The sequence below is a fragment of the Arvicola amphibius genome, chromosome 3 (assembly GCF_903992535.2).
Source record: "Arvicola amphibius chromosome 3, mArvAmp1.2, whole genome shotgun sequence".
Taxonomy (NCBI): domain Eukaryota; kingdom Metazoa; phylum Chordata; class Mammalia; order Rodentia; family Cricetidae; genus Arvicola; species Arvicola amphibius.
The window spans coordinates 25,447,727-25,473,258 of NC_052049.1; the positions used below are offsets into that span (position 1 = coordinate 25,447,727).

At 41.7% G+C, this 25,532-nt stretch overlaps 2 protein-coding genes across 3 annotated transcripts in view; one reads left to right on the plus strand and one right to left on the minus strand.

Annotated features, from left to right (window-relative positions):
- Nup155 (nucleoporin 155) overlaps positions 1–6,117 on the minus strand; it is a 52,501-nt gene extending 46,384 nt beyond the window's left edge. The window contains 4 exon segments of the mRNA XM_038321492.1: positions 289–359; positions 2,351–2,447; positions 3,483–3,620; positions 5,850–6,117. Of these exon segments, the coding sequence (XP_038177420.1) occupies positions 289–359; positions 2,351–2,447; positions 3,483–3,620; positions 5,850–6,009 (466 nt within the window). The 5' untranslated portion in view covers positions 6,010–6,117.
- Positions 6,118–17,181: 11,064 nt separating this feature from the next.
- Wdr70 (WD repeat domain 70) overlaps positions 17,182–25,532 on the plus strand; it is a 208,266-nt gene continuing 199,915 nt past the window's right edge. The window contains exons 1-4 of one of the 2 annotated variants that reach the window (XM_038323204.1): positions 17,182–17,280; positions 17,372–17,437; positions 21,463–21,546; positions 22,149–23,028. In XM_038323204.1, coding sequence (XP_038179132.1) covers positions 17,256–17,280; positions 17,372–17,437; positions 21,463–21,546; positions 22,149–22,222 — 249 coding nt within the window. In that variant the 5' untranslated portion in view covers positions 17,182–17,255 and the 3' untranslated portion in view covers positions 22,223–23,028. Of the gene's footprint in view, positions 17,281–17,371; positions 17,438–21,462; positions 21,547–22,148; positions 23,029–25,532 lie in introns of those variants that run through there. The other variant, XM_038323203.2, reaches the window with a different exon arrangement.

Sequence of the window (25,532 nt, forward strand, 5' to 3'; positions counted from 1 at the left end):
TGGCTCAGTGGTTAAGAGCACTGCCTGCTCTTCCAGAGGTCCTGAGTTCAATTCCCAGCAACCACATGGTGGCTCACAACCATGTGTAATGAGATCTGGTGCCCTCTTTTGGCGTGCAGACAGAATGCTGTATACATAATAAATAAATGAATCTTAAAAAAAAGAAAAGATAAAAAAAGAGTGGTGGCTACCAGGTGTTAGAGGAATAGAAATAGTTTGATTGACTCTTAAAACATTTGGAGACCATGTGTATAGTCATAATCTCATCCTGATAGTTTTATTTCTTACCAGCTTTTGGTTTCACAAGTCCCACAGCAAGAATTGTTTCACTGAGTCCATCAAAATAGGCAAGGTCACCTCTGCTCAAAGTAAAGAAAACATGTTTATATATATAATATATACATACTTAAAATCTTATTTACAATGTTCTTTATTAGTTTACGTATCGAACAGAGTAAAAACCTAAAACAGCAAACAAAACTAGTGAAGAATTAAGACCCAGGCACTAGGCTTTTCTAAGGAAAAGCTAGAGAAACAATCTAAATATCTGTCCAGCTGGGCTGCAAACAATGACTCTCAAGTTAACAACAGTCTCCAGCTGCAACAGGGCAGGTGTGTAGAGAGAACTCTCTGGGAAGGCACTCATAAAACTTAATGATAAGAGTAGAATGGGAAAAATCCCCCAGTGCCTAATCTGCATCCTAAAGTAGGGAAATTATAAAGGAATTCAGAAATCCATGCTATCGAGGTAACCACAGCAACAAACAAATCCAAGTTCAGCTTAACTCTAGACCTGGAAAAAAGTTGGTCTACTCACCAAACCCTAATCAATGAGGAGGAATAGCCATGTCTCAAGGTAATAGTATTTGTTAAATGAATGAGTGTAAGATTTGACTAGAAAAGTAAAAATTTCACTAACGTCAAGACATTTTAGAGCAATCACAATCACAGACCATTGCTATAATGACTAACATGCCCATGGACACATCTAGTTAAATACAGTTTTAACTGGAAGTATCTTCTGTAGAATATAAGTTGTCATATGGTATAATTGATGCAATTACGTATTCTGAATATGTGTTCATGTGCATATGCATGTTTCTAAGTAAAAGGAGTATTAGTTATTCGGTGCAAGAGTAACAGCTTAACTATGCGGGCCTTCTATGACATTTCCTATCTCAATGGATGACTCACATAGGTAACTGGGTAACTAAAATATGAAGTAGAAATAACACAAAACTCACCTCTAAAAGCTAAGAGAGCTAACCGATCATATACTACTCTATTTAAGAAATACTGACTTTGGATTTTAGATATTCGATATATTTAATTCGCAAAGTCAGAAACCATAAAACAACCAAATTATCATTTCAATAATTATTGGCTTCATAGTCCATAGAAATGCAAGGAAAAGGAGTCTTTGTAAAATGCCCAATAAGGGACCGCCACCAGGGCCCACGTGGTGGAAAAAGAACTAACTCATGCAGGCTGTCTTCAGACTGCCACTTATGCACTGTGATACACACACCCACACCCCTAAACCCAGGCCCACACACATACACACAAAAGAAATAAAATATAATCAAAAAATTAAAAATGCCAAATAATGGCTCAAAAATACCAACATATAATCTTTTCTACAGACTACAAACTTGGAATATATGCCTTGCTTCTTGGAAAGTCCTTTGAATGGTGGATATAATTCAGTGAGAGAATTCATGAGATACTAGGTTTAATCCCCAGGATTAAACCAAACCAACTAACAAATAACAGCAAAGAGTAAGAGCAGAATCTTGGCTGGGGAATGTAGCTCCATGGTAGAGTGCTTGCCATGAGTAGACTGAGGTAGAACCAAGAGCACAGCTCAAGAAATTCTTACAAATAGAATCACATTGTGTGTATGTGTGCAGAGGTGTTTGTGTGCGTGCATGTATAGAAGAAGCCAGAGTTAGTCAATGTTGGCTGTCTTCTTTCATTCTCTACCTTACTCTTTCAGACAATTACTCTCCCTGAACCTGGAGTTCACTGTTTCCAGGTAGACCAGCTGGCCGGAAAGACCCCAGCATTTGCCTGCCTCTGCCCTTCAAGGGCTGGGCTTCCATGGCTTTTATGTGAGTGGTGAGGAGCTGAGCTGACTCGCTTGCTTGCACAGCAGGTACTTTAGTCATGAACCATCTCCCTAGTCCCCAGTCCACATCTCAATGCCCCCCATGAGTAGTATGCACATTGGGAAACACTCACCCAGACAAGATAAACAACAGGTAAAACCAGACAGTTTCTCATGAGTAGACCACAAGCTGTCACAAGCAATAAAGGTTAAGAGAATTCCAACCCAAACTTCCATACATACCCATCTTCGTAATTCCACATAAATATGTCACTGTCAATTGTCAGCCAAGCTCTGCTGATAGGCGGGAAAACCCCCATCATGCAGTTACACTGCATATCTGAGCAAGCATGAATGTAAGGTGCAAAGAGTTCAATTATTTTTCACACTATTTCTTCAATAGCTTTTGACTTAAAACGTATGATTAAAAGACGATCTCTTGGCTAGATGCATTACCCGATGACTCAGCACTTGCCCGGCACCCATGAGGCTCCTGTCATGTTCCTTTCTTCTTCTCCCTTTCCTTTCCTCTTCCCTTTTTTTTCTTTATATAATTTTATTTATTGTGTATGTGTTTTATGGTCACGATTGTCTGTATACCGTGTGTGTGTGTGTGTGCCTGGTGGCCATAGAGGGCTGAAGAGGGGGCCTTGAAGCCCAAGGGACTGGAGTTACAGTTGTAAGCCATCAAGTGGGTGCTTGGAATCTAATCTGGGTCCTCTGCAAGAGCAGAGAGTGATCTTTACTGCTGAATTAGTTCCAGCCGATAACACTTTTTCCTTCTTTCTTGAGACAGTCTCAAGCTGGCCTGGGAGCTGCAATCCTCTTGCCTTATCCTCACGACTGCTGGGGTTACAGGTATGTATTATCATGCTCACCTGCTCTGTTCCTTCCTTCCAAGACTGGGTCTCACTATTAAGTTCTGTCTGCCTGTCCAGGCTGATCATAACCTCATAAAAATCAGACTACCTTGATCTCACAAGTGCTGGGATTAAAGGTGTGTGCTGCCATGCCTGACCCATGCTTATCTACTCTAAAATAGGAAGCAAACTAAGCAGGCTTGCTTTTTGAGGTAAGGTCTATAATATACTCCAAGATGGCTGCAAGAGTACCATAATCCTCCTGCCTCAAGAGTACTGGCAATACAGATATATGCCAGCACTGAAGACTAAAAATTTGGGGCGAGGTAGGTAACGAGGACTGAGCAGCTGGGCCTCAGCCCTGCCAGACAAATGCTCTAGCACTGAGCTTTATCCATGGCTCTGAAAACTTTTAAATAACTTGTAGACATTATGTAAGCATAGAACAGGAATTAGAGTAATGAAAACACTAATCTAATATTTATAAAATAGGTAAATTAAAAACAATAGGATACGTCCAAACTGTTCAACCAGCTCAGGTGGGAGGGGGACTCTTCGGATAGTGCTGATCTCTGGAAGGCTGGGTACTGACAGCAAACCTGGTCCTTGTAGAGGGTAATCCATATCAGACATTCCGGAAACAGTGGGATTGTCTACAAGAAAGAAAACGAAGCATTTATATACAACAGTAAGGTACCACTCACCAATTAGAATAGATAAGCAATTCGAACCACCTCTACCCCACCCCACCCCAGAGCCTATGATGTCTCCAAAATTAAGGAGTTCTGACCTGTTACAAAGTAGACTTGAGAAATCTTGGTGTCACAGGATGGGACAGTTATTGGCTTCAATCACGAGCAAAGGTTATCAAGCTTGGGGATGTAGTTGAGTTAGCACAGTTCTTGCCTAGCATACATGAATACCTGGCTGTGATTCCTAGCTCAGCAAAAACAGGGCATGGTGGCCTGTAGTCCTAGCACTCCAGAGGTGAATATAAGAGGATCATGAATTCAAGGTTATCCTTGACTACAGATAGAAACCAGACTGAGTTATAGTAGATTTTGTCCTAAAAATCAAAACAAGGTCTAAATCAAACAATCCATTCTACTTTCTCTGGATTTCTGCTCCAGACCTACCTGTCACACACAAATAGTACCAAAAATGCTATATATCATTGGTGGCAACCATAGACTACTCTCAATAAAGAATTTTTTTTTTCCAAGACAGGGTTTCTCGGTAGCTTTGGAGCCTGTCCTGGAACTAGTGTAGCTCAGGCTGTAGTCCAGAGATCCACCTGTCTCTGCCTCCCCAGTGCTGGGGTTAAAGGCAAGTGCCACCACTGCCCAACCTAAAATACAATTTTAATACAACAATGTACCTATGAAACAAAGTAGCAATGCTTAAAGGATGAATAAATTTAGTGAGGATGAGAATGTGAATGGTCAAGAAAACTTTCAAAGAAACTAAAGACTTTCTTTTTGTGGAGACAGGCTCTCACTGTATAGTTCTGGCCAGCCTGGAACTCACTATGTAGCCCAGACTGACCTCAAACTCAAAGAGATCTTCCTGCCTCTGCCTTCTATGTGCTGAGATTAAAGATCACCATGCCGCCACGCGGTGGTGGTGCACACCTTTAATCCCAGCACTCAGGAGGCAGAGGCAGGCGGTTCTCCATGAGTTCGAGGCCAGCCTGGTCTACAGGAGCTAGTTCCAGGATAGGCTCCAAAGCAACACAGAAAAACCCTATCTCAAAAAACAAACAAACAAAAGATCACCATGCCTGGTTTAAACTAGAGACTTTCACGAAGAGTCTGGGAAGAGCTAGGTGATGGTGACACATGCCTTTAATCTAAGCCAGGCAAATCTCTGTGTTCGCGGTCAGTAGGTCTACAGAATGAGTTCAAGGACTGCCAGGGCTATACAGAGAAACTCTGGGAAGAGTCTGTTAGTCAGAGAAAAAAACAAATGCTAGAAGGGAAAGGCATTAGTGCGAGAAGGAAGTATATGCAAAGTATTTTAAGAGTATCAGAAAGCATGACTCTTTATATCTTATTTTCAAACTTAAGGGGGAAGGGACAAATTAAGATGATTGGCTAACAGGACAAACACGTTCTATAAGGCAAGCCCGTGTGTTAGGTTGTCAAGTGCAATGGCTACCTTTGCTTCTGGTATTTCTGATTTAAAAATCTCACAAAGAATTTCTACAAATCGTTAGAAATGTATTGGTTACTTTACATCGATTATCCAGTTCACCTCTGTTTTTGCTCACAAGTCTCAACTGGACGTTAACCTTTCCCTGCTTTTCTCCAACTTTCCTGTACAGAGGGTCACTTTGTAGCAACTAATGCAATTCCACAAACCTTTAGCTGGTTACAATTTTTTAATTAAGGTAAATGCTTTCCAGTTATATCGTTGGTTGACAGATAAACTTTGTTCTACTCTCTCTGTCAGTCGGCATTCTGACTCCTCTATTTCTTTATTGGTTCGTTCCGGCACTATATATGCTAACTGCACACATAAGATATGCCTCTGAGAGAACATTATAGATTTTCAAATTAACTGATTTTCTGTTTCCAAATTAACTATTTTTCTCATTGGCGCACCGATGACACAAGAAATGTACAAAAATGGAAACTGGATCAGAAGATTCTTCTCATTTGAATTCAATGAGCTTGCTCTTACCTCTTCAAGTATCTACAACGAACAAGTGTAAACAAGAAAAAAAATTGAAAGGGGTTTGCTCTTCTTCAAACATTTAGGAAAACAAGCCCTAATCTCTGAATGTGCTCATAGGCACCAACGTACAGATAAGGTCAGAGACAGAGAATCAGAATGAATTTTTTAGGCGGAGAAACAGGACACCACTGGACCGACTCACTCACTTGGGGCGGACACCATGAGCAGCTCAGAGAGGTCTGGGTACATGCGGTCTTCTTGCAACTGTCGGTCGATAAGCCTTCCCGCATTTTCCAAAGCTTCCTGCAGGGAGGCGGCCGACGACGTAGAGGCCACCATCACCGAGCCCAGCACAGACGACGGCATGTCGACGACCGCGGACACGACGTTACAAAAATACTGCAAACTCGAAGCGAGCCGAGAAAAAAACCAAGAGACTTCAGAACCGCTCCCTGGGACGCGCGCGCCAAACGAAAACCTGGGCGCCGGATCATGACGCACTTCCGGCTCGTCCTCCTTGGTCCCGGGAGACGCCGTTTCAGGGACGGGAAGAGGAAGCGGTTGAGGGGGTTGGACGTGGGCTTGGGGCTGAGGGAGGAGGCTGGAGTTTAGTCGGTAGATGGCCGGGGGAGGGGAGGAGGGGAAGGGGAGAGGAGTGGGACGGGGTAGGAAGGGAAAGGGAGGTAGAACTCCGGGTGCCGGAGCGGGCGAGGGGGGCTCTTGCTGTGGGCTCTGCGGGGTGACGCCGCGCGCGAGCCGAACCTTGGCTCTTCCGGCACGCGAGTCGGAATGCTGCGACTTCGGCTATTTAGGAGTGCACGCACCCGTTGCCATAGTGCCCTGATGACTTCTAACGGTAGTTGGATATTGGTCCCTGGTTCGAGAAATATGTATGTGAGCCAGAATTTTACAGCATTCTCAAACAGTGGGGTAAATTCAAATTCTTTCGATTTCCCTACGTGCGTATCTCTGTCCTTGGCTCTGTAGCCAGTCATTGCGGGAGTGTGTATGTATTGGAAGTCAGGGAGGTGTGGTGTCTCATGCCTTTAATATAATACAGTATTAGGAAACTGAGGCAGGAAGATTGTCAGGCTAGTGTGGGCTACAAAGTGTAATCCTATCTCAAACTAGAGGGAGGGACAGGAGGAGAGAGACAGATTGAGTACGTCGTGCCTATAGTCCCAGAGCTTGGGAAGTAGAAGCAGGTGTTCAGATCATCCTCGGCTACTCGCAAGTTTATAGTAAGCCTATGAAACTTTTGCTTCACATCTTTTTCCCGTATTGCATTGGGGGAGCACTCATATGATTCACAGGTTTATTCTAAGTTTAGACTTCAGGGATTAATGCAGACACTCAGTAGGCCGTCTAGTTCTAGGAAACAACGTCTTCTGTGTCGGGCATCCTGCCTTCTGTTGGGAATATTAAACTAATACACTTTTGCCCTTTGAGGTAGTTAATGCAAAAATATAGTGAATGCATCATGAAGTCCAGGCTTAGAGGCACACACTTGTAATTGGGAGCCAGCCTGAGCTGTGTAGTGGAGACCCATCCCAAAGCAGCCAGGGTGTTGCTGCCCTACCCCCACAGTTTCTCTGTGTAGCCCTGGCTGTCCTGGACTCACTCTGTATGCCAGGCTGGCCTCCAACTCACAGAGATCCACCTGCCTCTGCCTTCTGAGTGCTGGGATTGAAGACATGTGCCACCAACACCACCTGGCTTTCTTTTTTTCTTTCTTTCTTTTTTTTTTTGTTTTGTTTTGTTCTGTTTTTCGAGACAGGGTTTCTCTGTGGCTTTGGAGCCTGTCCTGGAACTAGCTTTTGTAGACCAGGCTGGTCTCGAACTCACAGAGATCCGCCTGCCTCTGCCTCCCGAGTGCTGGGATTAAAGGCGTGCGCCACCACCGCCTGGCTCTTTTTTTTTTAAGAGCCTGGATTTCACTATGTCTTGAACTCACAATGTAACCCAGACAGAATTCAAACTTATAATCCCCCTGCCTCAAGGACCAGAATAACTGTGATTTTAGGTACTATCTAACATACTTAGTCCAAAACTTTTAAACTTCTAGGACCTCACAAAAGGTTCTCTCTCTCTCTCTCTCTCTCTCTCTCTCTCTCTCTCTCTCTCTCTCTCTCTCTCTCTCTCTCTCTCTCTCTGTGTGTGTGTGTGTGTGTGTGTGTGTTTGAGACAGAGTTTCTCTGTGTAACCTTACCTGGCTGTTCTGGAACTCACTCATAGACCAGGCTGGCCTTGAGCTCACAGAGATCAGCCTGTCTCTGCATCCCTAGTGCTGGGATTAAAGGTATGTGCCACCACCACCCAACTTGTTTTCTCAATGCTGCTGTCCTAAGGCTCTCTGCCCATTCCTGTTAATTGTATATGTTCTGAAGAAATAAGTCTGCTGAAGGAGAGATGCCTTGAGTCCTATGTTTAATTGAAGAAAGGTTTTATTTTATTTTGTGTATGTGTATGTCTGAATGTATGTTATGTGTGCATATGGCCATGGAGGCCAGAAGAGGGCATCTGACACCCTGGATCTGGTGTTACAGGCAAATGTTATTAATCCCAAAGACAGAGGAGGAAGACCACCGACCCTAACCATAATGACCAAATTAATTAAAGCAAGCAATTAATTAACGCAAGCTTTTCTATTCATGTACACAGCTTGCCTTTCCTTAGAGTGTATCTGTCTTATTCCATTAGTGTCTCTCTGGGGAAGCATGTTCCTTATTCTCAGTTAAGGAAGCTTTTTTAGTTCTTCATGTTTTGGCAAGTTAATGCCTGTGCTATTCTGTGTTTTGCCAATTGAGTTGATTTTTATCTCCTAAAATAAAGATGACTTCATTTCTTTTTTGTTATTTTTTGAGACAGGGTTTACTCTGTGTAGCCCTGTTTTGGAAATCAATTTGTAGATCACTTTAGCCTTGAACTCACAGAGATCCACCTTACCCTGCGTCCCAGGGATTAAAGGTGTATGCCACCACCACCCATTGAAATTTCTGAATATTAAAATTTTCACGACATGACTAACCTACTTGTATTTTGACCTCATAGCAAAGCCCTTCTGCCTTCTCTAAAGGAGATAGTTTCATGCACTCAGTGAAACCATTGTAGAACCCAACCTAAGAGAAACTTTGTCTTTCTCATACATTCGAAGCCATGATAAACTGTAAAATAGGCATAGTAAGAGATTAACAACAATAAGGCAGAACTATCAAAACAATATATTGCAATGATGATTTTCACTTGGGAGGCAATAGGTAAAATTGGCGTTTCTTGGACAGAAGTACTGTGACACCTTAGTGGCAGGCAGTACTGTGTGCAGACCCTAGGTGATAGGATGATTCGCATCTATGCAGGACAGAGCAGTTTGGTGTGGCATTTCATCATGTCTCAGAACTTCTAATTGGTTTCTTAAAAACATTATTTTATGTGAATCTGTGTGTGCCTGAGTGCATGTCTGTGCACTGTGGGGTCCAGGGCAGCTTGACTATACTGTTGCCATGACAGGCTCAATAGTAGCCAGTCAAAGAGTAGGCCTAAGTTTCAGTTTGCCCCGGTTCCAGAAAAGACCAGAAACTGAGACCACCAAGGCACCACCCATGAACGGGTCAATCAGTGTTCAAGGGAAAATGCCTAATGTTCCAAAGGCAATACCTAATGTTCCAACTGTTGTAGATGGGATTACCAGATGCCTTAGCCTTGCTCGCACATACCCTCCTTTACCAAGACACTGTTAGACACATGTCAGTCAGTCAGGGTCTTGAACCCTGGAGATCCCCAACCTCTACTATGATAAAAGACTACCCCACCTGGACTCAGCACTCTCCAATTGCACCACTGCATCGGAGACAGGGAGGGTCCAAGCCTGAGCTTGAATAAAGCCTCTTTGTTTTTACACATGAGTTCAGACTCCATGGTGGTTGGGGGTACCCTAATATCTGGGCCCTGAAAGTTCAGAAAAGGTCATCAGATCTCTGTAACTAGAGTTATAGATGGTTGTGAACTGCCATGTGTGTGCTGGGAATTGAACTCAGGTCCACTAGAAGAGAGTAACCAGTGCTTTTTAACTGCCTATCCCTCTCTCCGGTCCCAAGTTGTTTTGTTTCTGATGTTTTCTAATAGTTTTGAACAGCGGCTGACCCATGGATAACTAAAATTACAGAAAATGAAACAAGATAAAGATCTAATATACCAAGAAAAAATAAAAATTATTGATTTATAAACAAGCAGTTTTGTCTTTGCATGTTAATTTACTTTCAATTTTTAGATCACAGGTCTGGCCTGTTGGCTATTTTTATTTATTTTTAGATTTATTTACTTTGTGTATATGAGTGTTTTGCCTATATGTATGTATATGCATCACCATATATGAGCCCAGTGCCCTCAGAGGTCATAATACTCCAGAACTGGAGTTACAGATGTTTTTGAGCCACTCTGTGGACGCTGGGAACTTCGCCAATATCTTTTGCAAGAACTAAAAGTGCTCTTGTCAGGTGAGCTATCTCTCCAGACCCCTGGCAGTTGTTTTAAAATTGATATAAAATAGATGCTTGAGTGGTTTCTGTCATAAATCTGAAGAAGCCTCACTTAACATCAGTGCAACCATGACAGGCTGCATACTAACCATACTGGGACTAGGCCTCACTGTTGCAATTATCAGGAAAAGCTATAAACTGCAGGGGACCAATCAGAATTGAAACAAACCAGTACTAAATACTCCAGAACATTGAGACTAGCTTATCTAACTGGTATATAGGTTGCCAATTTCCTTGTAGCAACACCAGTACCTGTTTGGGTCCAACTCCAACATAAATTGTCTCTCTGGACCGGCGTGGAGGTGTGGGAATAATTGAGACAATACACATGGCTTTATCGGGAGGGAGATTCTCAATGATCCTTATGAAACCCTAAGTTTACATGCTGAAAATTCTCCTAGTTTATTCTCCAAACAGCCTTTATACCAAAAGGTAAACTGAGGGGGAAATTTATTACCATTTTGTTTCCGAGGAAGCCAGGTGAATGGCTTTAGTCACATCCACATCTACTTATGCCTGCTCTGTCATGTAGGCTGAATTAGCATCTCCATCCCAGGCATCCTCCAAATTAAAAAGAAGGAGCAAATCAACATCCTTACCCTTTGTTAGGGTAGGGACAGCCTGTCTGGAAGGCTACATGACCACCTCAGGTGCAATTATGGCTTGAGAGGCTGGCTGCCGTACCATGTAGAAATATGGGCCTACAATCCACTCTCTCTTATTAATTTTAATAAAACCTTCTTCAACAGGACATGCCTGCCTTGGGCAAAGACTTCTCCATTTACCCAAATTTTCCTGTCTTTGGAACAGGCATTTCATTTATGCAAACATCTGTCTTAGGCATCTGGGAAGAAGAAGCTTCAAACCCATCATAGACTGCTGATCTCTGTGAAGAAAAGAGATTAAGAGAGAGATACCTTTGGGCTCTGTGTTGGAGCCATACTTTGTCAGGATAAATTATAATGCTTTATATATAATCATGCTCCTAAAGGCCATTTAAAGGAGAAGAGGCTCACCTGAGCTGAAAATGCTTCTTCAGCTAGTTTAGAGCACCCCTTAAATTTTTCATGTATCAATTTTTTTTTTGAGACAGGCTTTCTCTGTAGCTTTGGAGTCTGTCCTGGAACTAGCTCTTGTAGACCAGGCTGGCCTTAAACTCACAGAGATCCACCTGCCTCTGCCTCCTAAGTGCTGGGATTAAAGGTATGTGCCACCGCCGCCCAGCTAATCTAAAACTCTTAACATATGCATTAAATCCAAACATTTACAGGGTGTGTCAAACCTTTCTCAACCTCATACAAGCAGTTACAAACATTAACAGGTCAATACCAACTTTTCTCAACATCTTATAAGCAGTTACAAATATTATCAGGTCAGTACCATGACTCTTAGCATTATTGGTCAATACCAACTTTTCTCAACACCTTATGTGCAATTACAAATATCAGGTCAATACCATAATTCTTAAGTGGGAATTAACAATAAGTCCACAATTAAACATGTCACAATTTTCTTAAATCCACATTAATAAAAGACAAGAAAAGCTTTTTCTGGTAGCTAAGAGTACAATGACGTTGCTGTTATCAAATACTAGTTCCACTCTCTGAACAGCAGTTAAACCCTTAGTCTGTCCCCTTTCTTAAGTGAATAGGTGTTTCAGTCATTTCTTATTTTGAGTCTTTCTTTCCCAGAGGGGAAAGCTTACGTCTTAGTTCTTAAGTTCAATATTTTTATCAAAATGAGTCTGTGTCCCAAAGAATAAGAGTCAGATGTTCAGTCTGTATCTCAGCTCCAAAGCAAACAGGGTTCAACTGTTTCAAAAGGAAATTGTAGTCATCATGCAGCAGTGCCTTTGGGTCTGTGTGTGTGTCCCAAGTGTGTGGAGGCATTTCAGCATCTGTCCCTCAGAGCAGCACGGCACCCTGCAGTTTAGAGTGGCAGTCCGGTCCTGTGATCAGGCACTCCTCTAACTCCTCCATGGGGGTGTTTGCAGCTACCATGTCATGGGGTCTGCCACTCCTTTACTGTATAGGCAGTCATGTTATCCAGCTTTATTTTCTTTCTGTGAAAAAAGCACAAACACCTCCTCGACCCCAAATTAATATAGGTCGGGTCTTTTCATAATTCATTGCAAGGGCTTTTTCACCTTGCATTAGCAAGGTCACCTTGGTGTCACCATGCCAGATCTGTGTTGAAGGAACGGCGGGGCTGTGTCCCGTCACCCGGCTAGCTTTACCCAAAATAATTATATGGAAACTGTATTCTTTTAAACACTGCCTGGCCCATTATCTGTAGCCTCTTATTGGTTAATTCTCACATCTTCCTTTAACCCATATTTAGTAATCCGTGTAGCACCACGAGGTGTGGCTTACCAGGAGAGATCTTAACCTGCGTCCATCTCGGAGAGGAGAAGCATGGAGACTCACTATGGCGAATGCCTGAAGCGTCTCCCCACTGCCTGCTACCCAGCATTCTGTTCTGTCTCCTCTGCCTACCTAATTTTCTGTTCTCTTAAAGGGCCAAAGCAGTTTTCTTTATTAATTAACCAATGAAAGTAACATAGACAGATAACTCTCCTCCATCAGATCTGTCTGCAGCACATCTGTCTGCAACTTTTATCCTTTTAAGTTGTTTTCAAGGAGCCATATTCCTTTTCATTATTAACCATATATGCAGTTCTTCCATTGGAAAGGCCATTCAGCATAACATCTTTAAGAGATCTTTAGCTATAGCATTAGCAAAACAGTGTGTGAATTGCAGCAATGATCATCTGGGAAAAGACTATTACTCTGACCTTTAAATTGAGCAAACACAAGATTGTCCAAGAATCACTGTCTTAAAATTATTAATTAATCTATTGCTTAGTATGAAACATTGATCACAGTCAATACTCTGCTATCTCCTAGGTTTTATCCTGCTCTTCTGTATTAGACAAGCTACTGCTTTCAATGAAGAGTTTAACATCTTAACTGGAAATATGGAAAGTGCAGCCATAAAAAGCGTTTTGTTTTCTCATAGAACTGTTGTAGAACAAGTTTTGTACTTAATACACACTCGCCATAACTGAATCATAATTAATATACTGTATTAGCTGATTATTGTATACTCTACCTGTTGATCTATACTTCACCCACTTGTATACCTGTTTGGCAGCTTCTATAAGCTCTCTACTGGAAATTGGCTTATTGCTCCCTTTAAGAATTTCACTTAGGCAGGGCGGTGGTGGCGCACGCCTTTAATCCCAGCACTCGGGAGGCAGAGGCAGGCGGATCTCTGTGAGTTCGAGGCCAGCCTGGTCTACAAGAGCTAGTTCCAGGACAGGCTCTAAAAAACTGCAGAGAAACCCTGTCTTAAAAAAAAAGAATTTCACTTAGTGGCTTAACATCTTCCATAAGAATATTATAACTAAGGCTTTAACCATTGTATATCTAATTAAATGTTTGTAGACTGTCTTCCTTATAGAAGTTGCTAGACTGCCTAACTGATGGAAAATGGAAAAAAGAAAGCAGATTCAGCTAATGATGCTGGCTTAATTAGACACCAACATATAGAAGAATGAAAACAGATCCATAGTCATCTCTATGCGCAAAACTCAAGTTTAAATGAATCAAAGACCTCAGTATGAAAGCAACAACATTGAACTCATAGAAGAAAGTTAGAAGCACACTGGAGTGCATTGGCACATCGCAAACACAGCTTCAGCAGCACAGACATTGAGAGAAACAATAAGTGAGATCTCCTGAGCTGAGAAGCTTCTGTATAACAAAGGACATAGTCAACAAGACATAATATCAGACTATAGAATGGGAAAAGATCGTTACTTATCACTAGTCCACTCCAAAAACATACGAAGAACTAAAGAAATTAGTCATCAAAGGAACAAATAATTCAATAAAAGTATATGTTACAGATCTAAACTGAAAACTCTCAATAGATGAACTTAAAATGACTGAAAACACTCAAAAAAATGCTCAAGCATAACATCCTTAACCATTAGAGAAATGCAAATCAAAACTCTGAGATTTCATCTTATCCCTGTAATAATTACCAAGATTAAAAACACTTATGACAATTTATGCAGAAGGGAATGTGGTATAAAGAAAAAACTCCACTGCTAATAGAAGTGCAAACTGGCACAGCCACTTTAGATATTAGTATGGCAATTTCTCAGAAAATTAGGCAACCTTCTACCTTAAAACTCAGCAATACCCCTTTTGGACCTATATATAAAAGATGCTCAACCATACCATAAGGACATGTGCTCAACTATGTTCACAGCAGAATTATTTTGTCATAGACCGAATCTGAAATGCTCCTCTTTTACACCAATGATAAATGAGAGATATCATCCTTTACAGCAGCCATAAATACCATAAAATATTTTGGAAAATATTTTGAAAAAATATTATGGGAAAACTTGTATGATAAGAACTTTAAATCTTTGAAGAAAGAAATTTAAGTGGAAAGATCTCCTATTCTTTTGTGAAGGTAGAACCAACATAGTAAAAATGACAATCTTACTGAAAACAATCTACAGATTTAATGCAAATGCTCATTAAAATTATAGCAAATTCTTCACAGACTTTGAAAGAACAATCCTCAACTTTATAAGAAAAAATAAAAACTCAGTATAGCCTAAATAATATTAAAATCCTGTACAATCAAGGAACTTCTGAATGCATCACAATCTCTGACTTTAAACTTCACTACAGAGACACAGTACTGAAAACAGATTAAAAATGGATATAAGGACCAAAGAAACTGATATCAATCTACCTTGGATATGAATTCACATGCCTACAAACAGCAGATTTTTGACAAAGAAGCAAAATTGTGAGATGGAAAAAGAAGCATATTTAACCTGGTTATTTGTTTTTAATTGTCCTGAAGCTGCAGTTCTCTGAATCTACCTTTCTTCAAACCTGCCTTTCAGCTTCCTGCTGAAGCCAGGTCGCATGGCAGGAGGGGGGCTGGGCATGACACAAGTTTGAGCTAATGGACACTCTTAAGCATGTCTTAAGCATGTTAATGGTGATGGACTTCAAATTCCAACTGGGTGATGGAATAGCTATTGTCTATATTTCTTTTCCCTGCAGGACTCTGCAGTTTAAAGTTTAATAAATCATGCATCTCAAAATTTCATCTACTTGACTACTGAGTAGCTGAAATAGCTATTTAGGAGCTTAAAGTTATGGTTGCATCATAAATTTCATCTGTAAAAATTTTCTCCAGTACCTAATGGCTACTTATCTGTGCTCAGGAAAGAGATATTAGCATTAGTAACAACTTATTCTAGCATAGGCAAAATAAGTGACTTTTTTGGTTTGTAAATCTCTGAGACAGACACAAACTTTGTTGCTACAAATTATATAGATCTTGCATATAGGAAGAGTAACTTTTGCCTTCAGAACTATTTCTTTTTATTAATTCATTTAGGAACCAATCAGACTACCTGTCCAACGATTGTCCTATGAAGAAAGACTGATGTAGCATGGGCCTTATTTAGTTGGAGGTTGACAAAGTTCTACGGATGCCTAGGAGAGCTCTTGAGGTTTAATTTGTTAACTAAAGCATGAGAAGTGGAATCAAGGGCCCGGAGCTTGATGAAGAGTCAATGACTTCAGGGCACAGTGCTCTGAAGTTTCTTATTGTATTGAATGGCTGGTGAAGTTGGAAATGACAAAGTTGGAATGGCAAGGTTTTAAGCCATGCTAAAGACTTTTTAAATTTGCATTTTGGGGGCTAGAGATCTACTACAGAGCCTTGTCTAGCCACAGACTTACAGTTCCAGCTTATTAATAAGCTTGTATTTTATTCCAAGGACAATGGAAACATTAGATAATGATTATCATTGAAGACATACAGGTAAACGAAACATAATAGAAATAGGACATTAATTGTGGAGCTTGTGAGTAGCTTTATTAAAGTATTTTCATTCTTGAGTGGACAAGAAGGCTTGTAGGTAAAGATGTTTTCTACTTAACCTGTTACCTGAGTTCCACCTCCAGAACCCAGAGGGGGGAGAATAGTTTTGCAAGTTGTACTCTGATCTCCAAATGCCCACCATGGCATGTTTATGTCACTTCCCCAATAAATACATGCAAGTGAAAATTAAGTATTTTCACTTGGCTTGATAACACACACCTTTAAAAACAACACTTGGGAATAAGAAGCAGTGGGTCTCTGAGTTCCAGGTTAGCCATGGGTTACATAGTGAGACTCTGATTTTAGCGGGGTAGTGGTGGCACACGCCTTTAATTCCAGCACTCGGGAGGCAGAGGCAGGCGGATCTCCGTGAGTTCAAGGCCAGCCTGGGCTACAAGAGCTAGTTCCAGGACAGGTTCCAAAGCTACAGAGAAACCGTGACTCAAAAAAAAAACCCAAAACAAACAAACAAACAAACAAACAACAAAAACCAAAAAAAATCAAACTTGTTTTTCATTCAACCAAGTATTTCCTTTAGATTTTAAAAATAGAATAAGTGACAAACCATTAATTTATAGGATAAGTAAGGAACTAAGTTGTAAGGAAACCAAAATAAGTCGGACACACAGTAGATATGTTAACATTTGGAGCCCTTGCTCAGTAAACAAGGCTTGCCAAGTCAGTGGGAGTCCGTGACTGAGGGTAAGCACTTAGAGCAATCCTCCTTGCAACTCTCAGTTTTCTGGCTTCGTTCTTAGAGCTTGAGTCATATGCTGGTTTTTTCCTTCAAGTGTACAGAGAAGGTGAGCAACTGTGTGAGCTTCGTCATGCACATCACAGAGGAAAATAAGCACTCACACAACAAGATACTGTGGACTTCTCCTTATAAATATGCGAGGACTGTCACCTCTTCTGCAAAGGAGTCAGAAAAAGTTCAAAGCTTTGTACCACTACGATTTGAACGGGGATGCGCTCTCGGCGGCGCATTCCCTCCGGACCGCTAGGGGGCGAGAGTCCGAAAGCCTCGCTTCCTGCCCGGACCGGCCGCTCTTGGTGACGCGGACTGGGAGACGGTACTTCCGGTCAGTCTTGCCGGCAGTGGCGCGCATCTTGCGCGGGTGCTTTGGCGGAGGCTGTGGGGCTCGGTCAGCCATGGAGCAGTCGGGACCCAGCGAAGGTGAGTTCGGCGCGGCCAGCGGGGTGGTGGGCCGTGCCGGGGAGCCGGAGCGCCGCGCTGACCGGCCGTTTGTCTTCCCTTTCTCGTACAGTGACAGGCGCAGACGCGGCGGGACCCGACCCTCAGCTGGCTGTCACCATGGGCTTCACAGGGTTCGGTGAGTGACTGCCCCCGGCAGAGCCCAGCATGGTTTTGCAGAGGGCTTAAGAGCTGAAGGTTAGGAGAGCTGTCACTTTGTACCGGCGCCTTCTGCCGGTCCAAATCCTAATCGCTTCGGTCCCATTTAATTTGTTGAGGTCAGTTCAGCTGACACTTGGGAACCTTGGCTGAAAGAGATTAGTGTTGTGACCCAGTCCGAGAAGGATATTTATTGGTGGCCATTAAATAATATTATGGTGGTTATCGAGTTCTTCCTTTTGGTTAGTCTTTCTCCTCCGGAATCCGCACTTCAATCTTTCTGAAAATCCTAGATATGACAAGTTATTAGATGACTTAAAAAAAGTTTCAAAAGATGTGATCATTTGTTAAACACATTAGTAATAACACAACTCAAATGGAAATTATTTTGTAATTTTATTTGGGAACAAATGGCCCGCTAATGTGTCTAGTTCTCATTCATTCATCCACCAATTTACTGTCTTCTAGGACTTAATCAGTCCACCAAAGGGTAGTTACAGTATTTACTTTTATTTCTGATTTCTTTTTTTAAAAAGCTAATTGAATATATGTTTATGCTTGTGAGTGGGTATTTTGCTGGATGTATCTGTACACCACATGCCTCTGCAGAGCCCATGGATGCCAGACGAGGGCACTGGATCCTATGGAACTAGAGTACTGATGGTTGTGAGCTAAGCTGTGGTTGCTGGGAACCAAACCGATGTCCTCTGAAGGAGGAGCAAGTGAGTGCTCTTAGCTGCTGAGCTGTCTCTCTCCAGTGGCTCATTCTAACTTCAGAAGTGTGTGTGTCCCATCCTGTGTTGTCCGTCTGTCCCCCTCCTCCCCCCATGGAATTTCCTTTGTAGACCAGGCTGGCTTCAAACTCACTGAGTTCTGCCTGCCTCTGCCTCCCAAGTGCTGGGATTAAAGGCATGTGCCGTCACCACCCAACAACTTCAGAAAGTTTGGAGAATTAAAAAGAAATCAAGACTTCAAACTTAATTTTTCACTTTTCCCATTGCATATTGAAAATTAATATCAAATTTATGAGTAAACATTGTTCTTTAAGGCAATATTATGCAGATTTTCAAATGTTACATTCTTTCCAAAGCACAAATTTAATTTTTGGTAATGAGGCATCAACAGGGCTTCCTGCAGGCTAAACACCTGACCTACACTGCTAGCCCAAACTTAGTTTATTTTACTATCTAGAGAGTAGACTACACAATAAGATTGGTATCACTTACAGTTTTTCCCTATGTAATTCCCAGTTTTGTTTTTTGTTTTGTTGAGGTAGAATCTGACTGTGTATCCCTAGGTGGCCTGAAATGTGAGCTTCTTCTGCTTTAGCCTCTCACATGTTGGCATGTGACACCATATCCATCTTTTGGCTTTTATCAGTAAAGCTAAAGGAATGTTTTGGGACTGTGTGCACATAAAGTGTGTGTAAATGAATGAATGTGCATGGCTTGTGTCCAGGCATGTGGAGGTCAGAGGTTGGCAAATAGTGTCTTTATCAGTTGTTTCTGCTTACATTTTTGTGACAGTGTCTATCACTGGGCCTGGAGCCCACAGTTCAGCTGACCTAGCTAGCCAGGAAGCCTCAGAGATCTTCCATTCAGGGATCCGAACCCCCGGTTCTCATGCTTGAGCATCAAGCCCTGTACTGACTGAGTCATTTCCCCAACTCCTAATGAAAACATTTTCATGAATAACACTGTTTCTTGGTAATCTACTGAAAAATAGTGGTCTGTACTCTTATAAGCAGGGTGATCAGACCCAGTTCTAAAGCTTCACCTCTCATATTTGCTGTTTGGTTCTTTGAGAACTTTCTACTGTGTTTAAGATAATGTACTAATAGCTGTTATATTTGTATATATATTTAACTGCTCTGGTAACAAATTGTTATAAATTTAGCTCTTTAAAACAACACAAAGGATTGTGGGTTTAGTCTAATGAAGAGCCGTTACCCAGTAAGTGTAACACCCGATTCTGTGTTACCCCCTCGGTACAGTTTGCGCGCCACTGTACCTTACTCGAGTCGGACAAGGGCCTGGAGATTGAAAGAACACACAAAGAGACCTGGGTCATTCGGAAGGAGATCAGCCGAATGCCGTTTATTTAGCCTTGGGGAAAATCTTATATACCCCACTCCTGCCCAAGGACTTCCACCTAGGCAGGTGGGAAATTACTATACCAACAATAGAGTCAACAATGCCCTACAGCAAATCACCAGGCGGGGCAGAGGGAGCACAGGAACAAACAGGATGCTTAGTCATCTGACCAGAAACTGTCCTCAAGATGAGCCCCAGGAACAAGGGCAGACCCAGGCCCTACAAGTAAGCATAGGACTCTAGGTTTGACCCCCAAAACATAAAACAACCCACAGATTTATTTTCTGGTAGCTCTCTCTGTAAGTTGTCTGTTCATGTGAGCTGTATTGATTTCCCTGTTGTAGATATCAAGGCTGAAATCAGTTCAAAACATGCATTTACTGTCATCTGGTAGCTCTGTTAAGAAAGGAAGCTGTTTTTATGAAACAATACAGTTCTTGGTAATAGGACTGAACTATATTTGCTCTCTGGCTATCTTTTAGCACATTAGAATATCTTTAATTCTCATGTTGCCACCTTAAGTCAGCGGCTCTCAACCTGTGGGTTGCAACCCCTTTGGAGCTTGAACGACCCTTTCACAGGAATCGAATATCTGATATTCTGCATATCACATATGTACATTATAATACACAACAGTAGCAAAATTACAGTTAAGAAGTAGCAACGAAATAATTTTATGGGGACTATGTTAAAGGGTCACAGCGTTAGGAAGGTTGCTTTAAGTCAACTGTAGTGCCTTGCTTGATTCCTTCTCAGGCTTTGAATCTCTTGAATTCTGACATACCTGTTCTTAAGGGCTTCTTTGAATAGACTGGGCTAACTGTAACACTAGCTAGTAGTCTTTCTATATTGTTGTCTTAATTTTTGCATACATTTGTTTGAGAGGGGGTTTTATTTATCCCAGGCTCACCTTGAACTTGCTGCACAGGTAAGGGTGCTCTTGAACTTCTTATCCCTTTGCCTCCGTATTCTGAGTGCTGAGATTTTAAGCATGTGTATGCACTGCTGTGGCTCAAACCCTGGGCTTCGTGGTGCTAGACAGTTGTACTGCATCTCCGAGTCAGGTAGGCTCTCTGTCTAGTCCGTATTCTGGTTATGTCTGAGGAGTCCCTTTGCCATATTTTAGGGTATTTTCTTAGATTCCAATAATCAAAGTATGGATATTTCTCATTTTCCCTGACAGATTAATGTTGTTTCAAGATGTAGACATCTAGGTGAGAATGAGAATGAGAAAGCTGGCTGGTTCATTAGGTTCACAGTCCTAATTTAATAATCTAAAACTTGTGCTTGTTGAGTATTATGTTTTCAAAAGTTTTGGAATTTGGCTTACGGTGTCGGTGGATACCTGTAATAATCCCAACACTTGGGAGGCTGAGACAGGAGGATTGTAAGTTCAAGGCTAGCCTGTGGAAGGAAGCATGACTATGTCTCTAGAAAAACTGACAACAAAACGTTTTTTATTTTATATTTTGAATTAGGGATACTCAGCTAGTAATATCAGTGTATAAATATTTCAACAAACAAACAACTCTTGATACTTGAAACATTCTGGTCCCTAGCATTTTGGATAATGGTTATTAAACTTGTATTTTTCTCCCTTACTGTTTTATCATTATTTTGGAAACATGCTGTCAAATAGACGGAGTGGTTATTGATCAGTTAGTGCCTGTATCTGGTCAGTGGTGGTACATATATTTAATCTCAGCACTTGGGAGGCAGAGGCAGGCAGATCTCTGTGAGTGCAAGGCCAGCCTGGTCTATAAGGTGGGTTCCAGGACAGGCTCCAAAGCTACAGAGAAACCCTATCTTGAAAAACCAAAGCAAACAAACAAAACCAAAAAATCCTAGAATGCTTAGAGCCTTTGGTCAGCTCATTGCAAGACAGTCACAGTAATGTTTATTCTGCTCCTAGGGAAGAAAGCTCGCACATTTGACTTGGAGGCCATGTTTGAACAAACTCGAAGGACAGCTGTGGAAAGAAGCCGGAAAACACTGGGTAAGAAGCACAGATATTTTCCCTTGTCCTGGTTTAAATATTGTATAAACACACAGCTATGTTGACAGTGGTAAGACTGAAGAAACTTGTTCTTATTTACGAGCACCCATCTTTAGTCAGAATTGCCAACCACTGTAACTGTTGGCTCCTTTTGAAGCAGAATTTAAAGCATTTATTTTCCATTTTAATCATGACAAAATTTGTATTTTGCTTGGATAAAGAAGGTCTACATACCAGAATCTTGGAAAAGTATGTCCTATGGGGGCTGGAGAGATGAATCAGTGTTTAAGAGGACTTGCTGCTTTTCCAGAGGACCTGAGTTCAATTCCCAGCACCCACTTACATGGCTGCTGTGGCTCCAGTCTCAGGGGATCTGATACTCTCTTATGGTTTCTGTAGATAGTAGGCACCTGTGGTTCACAGACATAGATGCAGGCTAAACATCCATGCACAGAAGATTTAAACAACACAAAATGTGTTTTCTGAGCAAACAAGGATTTACTGTTATTATAATTTATTGGAAACAGAATAGCAGTTTCTTTATTATCTCTCCTCCCGCCTCTGTCTGACTTTCGTTTCATTTTTTTCTTTCCTGCTTACAGGAAGGCTGGGCCAGAGGTGGCTGTCACCATTGCTTGTTGACCCAGACAGTATAGAACATTGTGACATACACTGAATGTGGCTGCTGCTGTTGACTCCCTGCTTTAATGAGCTGTAGGAGATACTTATTGAAGCCTTATTTCCAGCCTGGCTTTCTAGGTACCACCTCTGGGTCTGCAGAGGTTGTTGGTGCTGTGCTTTCTTTGGATCTAACTCAGATCTCTCTTACACTAGAAGAAGGTCTGGAGTCTGGGAACAACTGGATTTAAATCAGTGCTGTGATAGTACTTGTCATGTTGATTTTTTTGTCTTATTTGTTATTTTCTTTTCTTTCTTTTTTTTTTTTTTTGTAGTTTTGAGACTGGGTTAAACTCTGTCACCCTGGGTGACTTGGAACTTCCTATGCCGACCAAGCTGGCCTTGACTTCTGCCAGTGTATTTACCTCATGCTGAGACTATAGGAATGAGCCACCAATCTCTTGCTCATACCCCAAATTCAATTTTAATGACAGAGGAGATATGGGAATCCTATTGTGTTACCCTGGGTGGGCTTGAATTCCTGGGCCAAGTTATCCTTTGGTCTCAGCCTCCTGAGCAGCAGATATTACAGGAGTGCACCACTAAGCTCAGTTGTTGGTTTTGGATTTAAAATGATGGATTGTGGGGCTGGAGACTGGCTCAGTGATTAAGAGCACTAGCTGATCTTCCAAGGCACCCGGGTGGAATTCCAGTACCTACTTGATGGCTTACAGCTCTGAACTCCAACCCCTGGGATATGACGTCCTCTTCTGGCATCTGTGGAGACTGCACATATATGGTGCCCAACTTACATGCAAGCAAATTATTCATACACATAATAAATAAAATGCTCAAAAATTAAAATGGTGAATTATTTAGCAGTAATATTTAATATTTATTTAGTGAACTTGAAACTAGTATCTTTGGAAATAAGCCTTTTATGTGTGATGGAAAGGCAGCTATTCCCCTCCCCCCCCCCACCAAGCAGGGTTTCTTTGTGTAACAGCCCTAGCTGTTCCAGAACTTGCTCTGTAGGCCAGGTTGGCCTTGAACTCACAGAGATCCACCTGTCTGCCTCCTGAGTGCTGGGATTAAAGACATGTGCCACCACTGCCTGACCATGTAACATTTTTTTTGAGACAGGTTCTCACAATTTATTCTTGGCTGTCTTTGTACTCTTCAGGGAGATGAGGCTGGCCTCAAACTTATAGAGATTTTCTGCATTTGTTTACTGAATGCTGGGATGAAAGGCATGTGCCACCACGCCTCTTTTTCTTTCTTTTTTTATTTTTTAAAGACAAGGTCTTACTACATAGTCTGAAGCTTGGTATGTAGGCTAGACTGGCTTCTATTCTACTTGCAGAGACCCCCACCTCTAGAATTGAAGGCGTATGACACCGTGCCTTGTTGTTACTATTACTACTAGTTCTTTTTCTTCTTCTTAAAGAAGCTTCATTATGATAAATTTCAAAACCACAAGTATTACTATTTATATAAACTACTAAGGTTATTTATGGCTAGTGTTTTTTTAAATTTTCTAAATATTTTGAACTAAATCTTAGTAATGTTGTGTTATCAATAAATATCTTGAATATCTTGCTCTTCCCTGTTCTCTCTCTCTTTCTCTTTCCCTCTTCCCTTCCCTTTACCCTTCTCTCAATAAACTCCTCACTTAAAAAAATTTAATAAGTATCTTACCTCTCTTCTATTGCGTGCCTCCCCCAGTTGATTGAACTCCAGTTCCTAGCATATGGTAAAGCATAAGTGCTTTACCAGTGAAGTAATCCTTGTTCATGTTTTTTTTTTTTTTTTTGTTTTTGTTTTGGTGTGTGTGTGTGTGTGTGTGTGTGTGTGTGTGTTTTTGAGACAGGGTTTCTCTGTGCAGCTTTGGAACCTGTCCTGGAACTCACTTTGTATACCAGGCTGGCCTGAAACTCACAGATTCACCGGCCTCTGCATCCCGAGTGCTGGGATTAAAGGTGTGTGCTACCACTGCCCAGCCTTGTTCATATTTTTTGAGACAGTCTTAAGTCTCATTAGGCTGGCCTCGAACTCTCAACCATCTCACGTAAGTCTTAGATTTGGGATCTAAGACGTGGTAGCATTTCTTTCTTTCTTTCTTTCTTTCTTTCTTTCTTTCTTTCTTTCTTTCTTTCTTCCTTTCTTTCTTTCTAGATTTATTTATTATGTATACAGTGTTCTGCCTGCATGTATCTCTGCTGGTCATAAGAGAGCACTAGATCTCATTATAGATGGTTGTGGGATTTACCACCATGTCTAATAGTATGTATGTCTGTACCTACATGTAAAGCTAGACATGGTATCATGCATCTCTAATCCCAGTGCTCTTACAGCGAGCATGGGCACGGAGACAGCAGAATCCTTGGAACTCATGGACCAACTAGTCTGATATCCTCAGTGGTAAAAAACAAGTACTCTACTTGACAGCAAGGTAGAGGCAAAGACTACTCCTGAAGTTGATCTTCAGTCTTCATAAGCATGGGGGTGGGGTGGGCAGAAAAAACGAACAACTCAGTACCTCCTAAAAGGATGAACTAAACTGTTTTTCCCACTCAATACTTGCAGTACCAGGATGTGTGAGAATTTCTCATTGGAAAGCAAATAGGTGATCTTTTTTTTTTTTGGTTTTTTCGAGACAGGGTTTCTCTGTAGCTTTTTTTTGGAGCCTGTTCTGGAACTAGCTCTTGTAGACCAGGCTGGTCTCGAACTCACAGAGATCCGCCTGCCTCTGCCTCCCGAGTGCTGGGATTAAAGGCGTGTGCCACCGCCGCCCGGCTAAATAGGTGATCTTTTGTCACCAGCTGAGTATCCAGGAATTTAGTTCAGTTTCGATGTCATCTCCTAGAGCCATAGGATTTCTCCAATTTCAGATGCTCATCATCGAGCTAGAATGTGTTCTTGCTTCTGATCCCTGGGACACTCTTATGCTGACTAAGAGTTAGGTAGTGGTTCTCAGCCTTCCTAACACTGCAACTCCTTAATGTTCCTCATGGTGTGGTGACCCCCGGCCATACAATTATTATGTTACTAACCTCATATCTGCAATTTTTCTACTGTCGTGAATCATAATGTAAATATCTGTTATGCAGGATATCTGATAGGGGATCCAGAGGCTCCAGATGAACAGCCACGTGAAGTGATTCAGTGGGGCAGGTGGCTGCAGGAGGGGCAGAGATTCCATACTTACCCTTGCATACTCAGCAGCTTGAGATACATCAATTTAGTACTTTTCAGAAGCTTTTATAGGCTGACTCCCTGTTCAGTGCTCTTAGTTTCCCACAGTAGCGGGGCGGGGCTAGCTAGGGACTCTCCCTAACTCCAGTAATGCCAATGATGGTGTGACCCAA